Below are 314 nucleotides of genomic sequence, written 5' to 3'. Positions count from 1 at the left end.
GTTGCCCGGGCCCGCCCCCCCCCTTCCGCGCCGGGGCAGCCGGTCTCCAGTGAGCCCTGGGACGCGGGGAAGCCGCCACCTGAGCATCTCTACGAGAACATCTTCACTGCTGAGCTGGGTCCAGCTGGTGCAGAAGAGGAGGAAGGGGTGGAAGCAGCGGCGGCAGAGGAAGGGCGGTGGGAAATGGGGTGCCGGCAGGCCCCCGAAGGCCACAGCAGCGAAGCAGGGCCCCCCTATGACAACCGGGTTGCACTAGCCCAGCTCTCGCGGGGCAGCCCCCAGCCCCCGGAGCAGCGCTGGGGCCGCGGGGAGCA

General features: G+C 71.7%; 1 protein-coding gene across 1 annotated transcript in view; it reads left to right on the top strand.

Annotated features, from left to right (window-relative positions):
• Positions 1 to 246, top strand: part of LOC103774087 (docking protein 3-like) — a gene marked incomplete at both ends in the record, with an annotated part of 2,081 nt that extends 1,835 nt beyond the window's left edge. Inside the window, one exon of the mRNA XM_008941467.1 lies at positions 40 to 246. Coding sequence (XP_008939715.1) covers positions 40 to 246 — 207 coding nt within the window. The remainder of the gene's footprint in view (positions 1 to 39) is intronic.
• Between the last annotated feature and the right edge of the window lie 68 nt (positions 247 to 314).

The sequence above is a fragment of the Merops nubicus genome, unplaced genomic scaffold, assembly GCF_000691845.1.
Source record: "Merops nubicus isolate BGI_N331 unplaced genomic scaffold, ASM69184v1 scaffold32945, whole genome shotgun sequence".
Lineage (NCBI taxonomy): Eukaryota > Metazoa > Chordata > Aves > Coraciiformes > Meropidae > Merops > Merops nubicus.
This window is presented reverse-complemented; position numbering and strand designations above follow the sequence as displayed.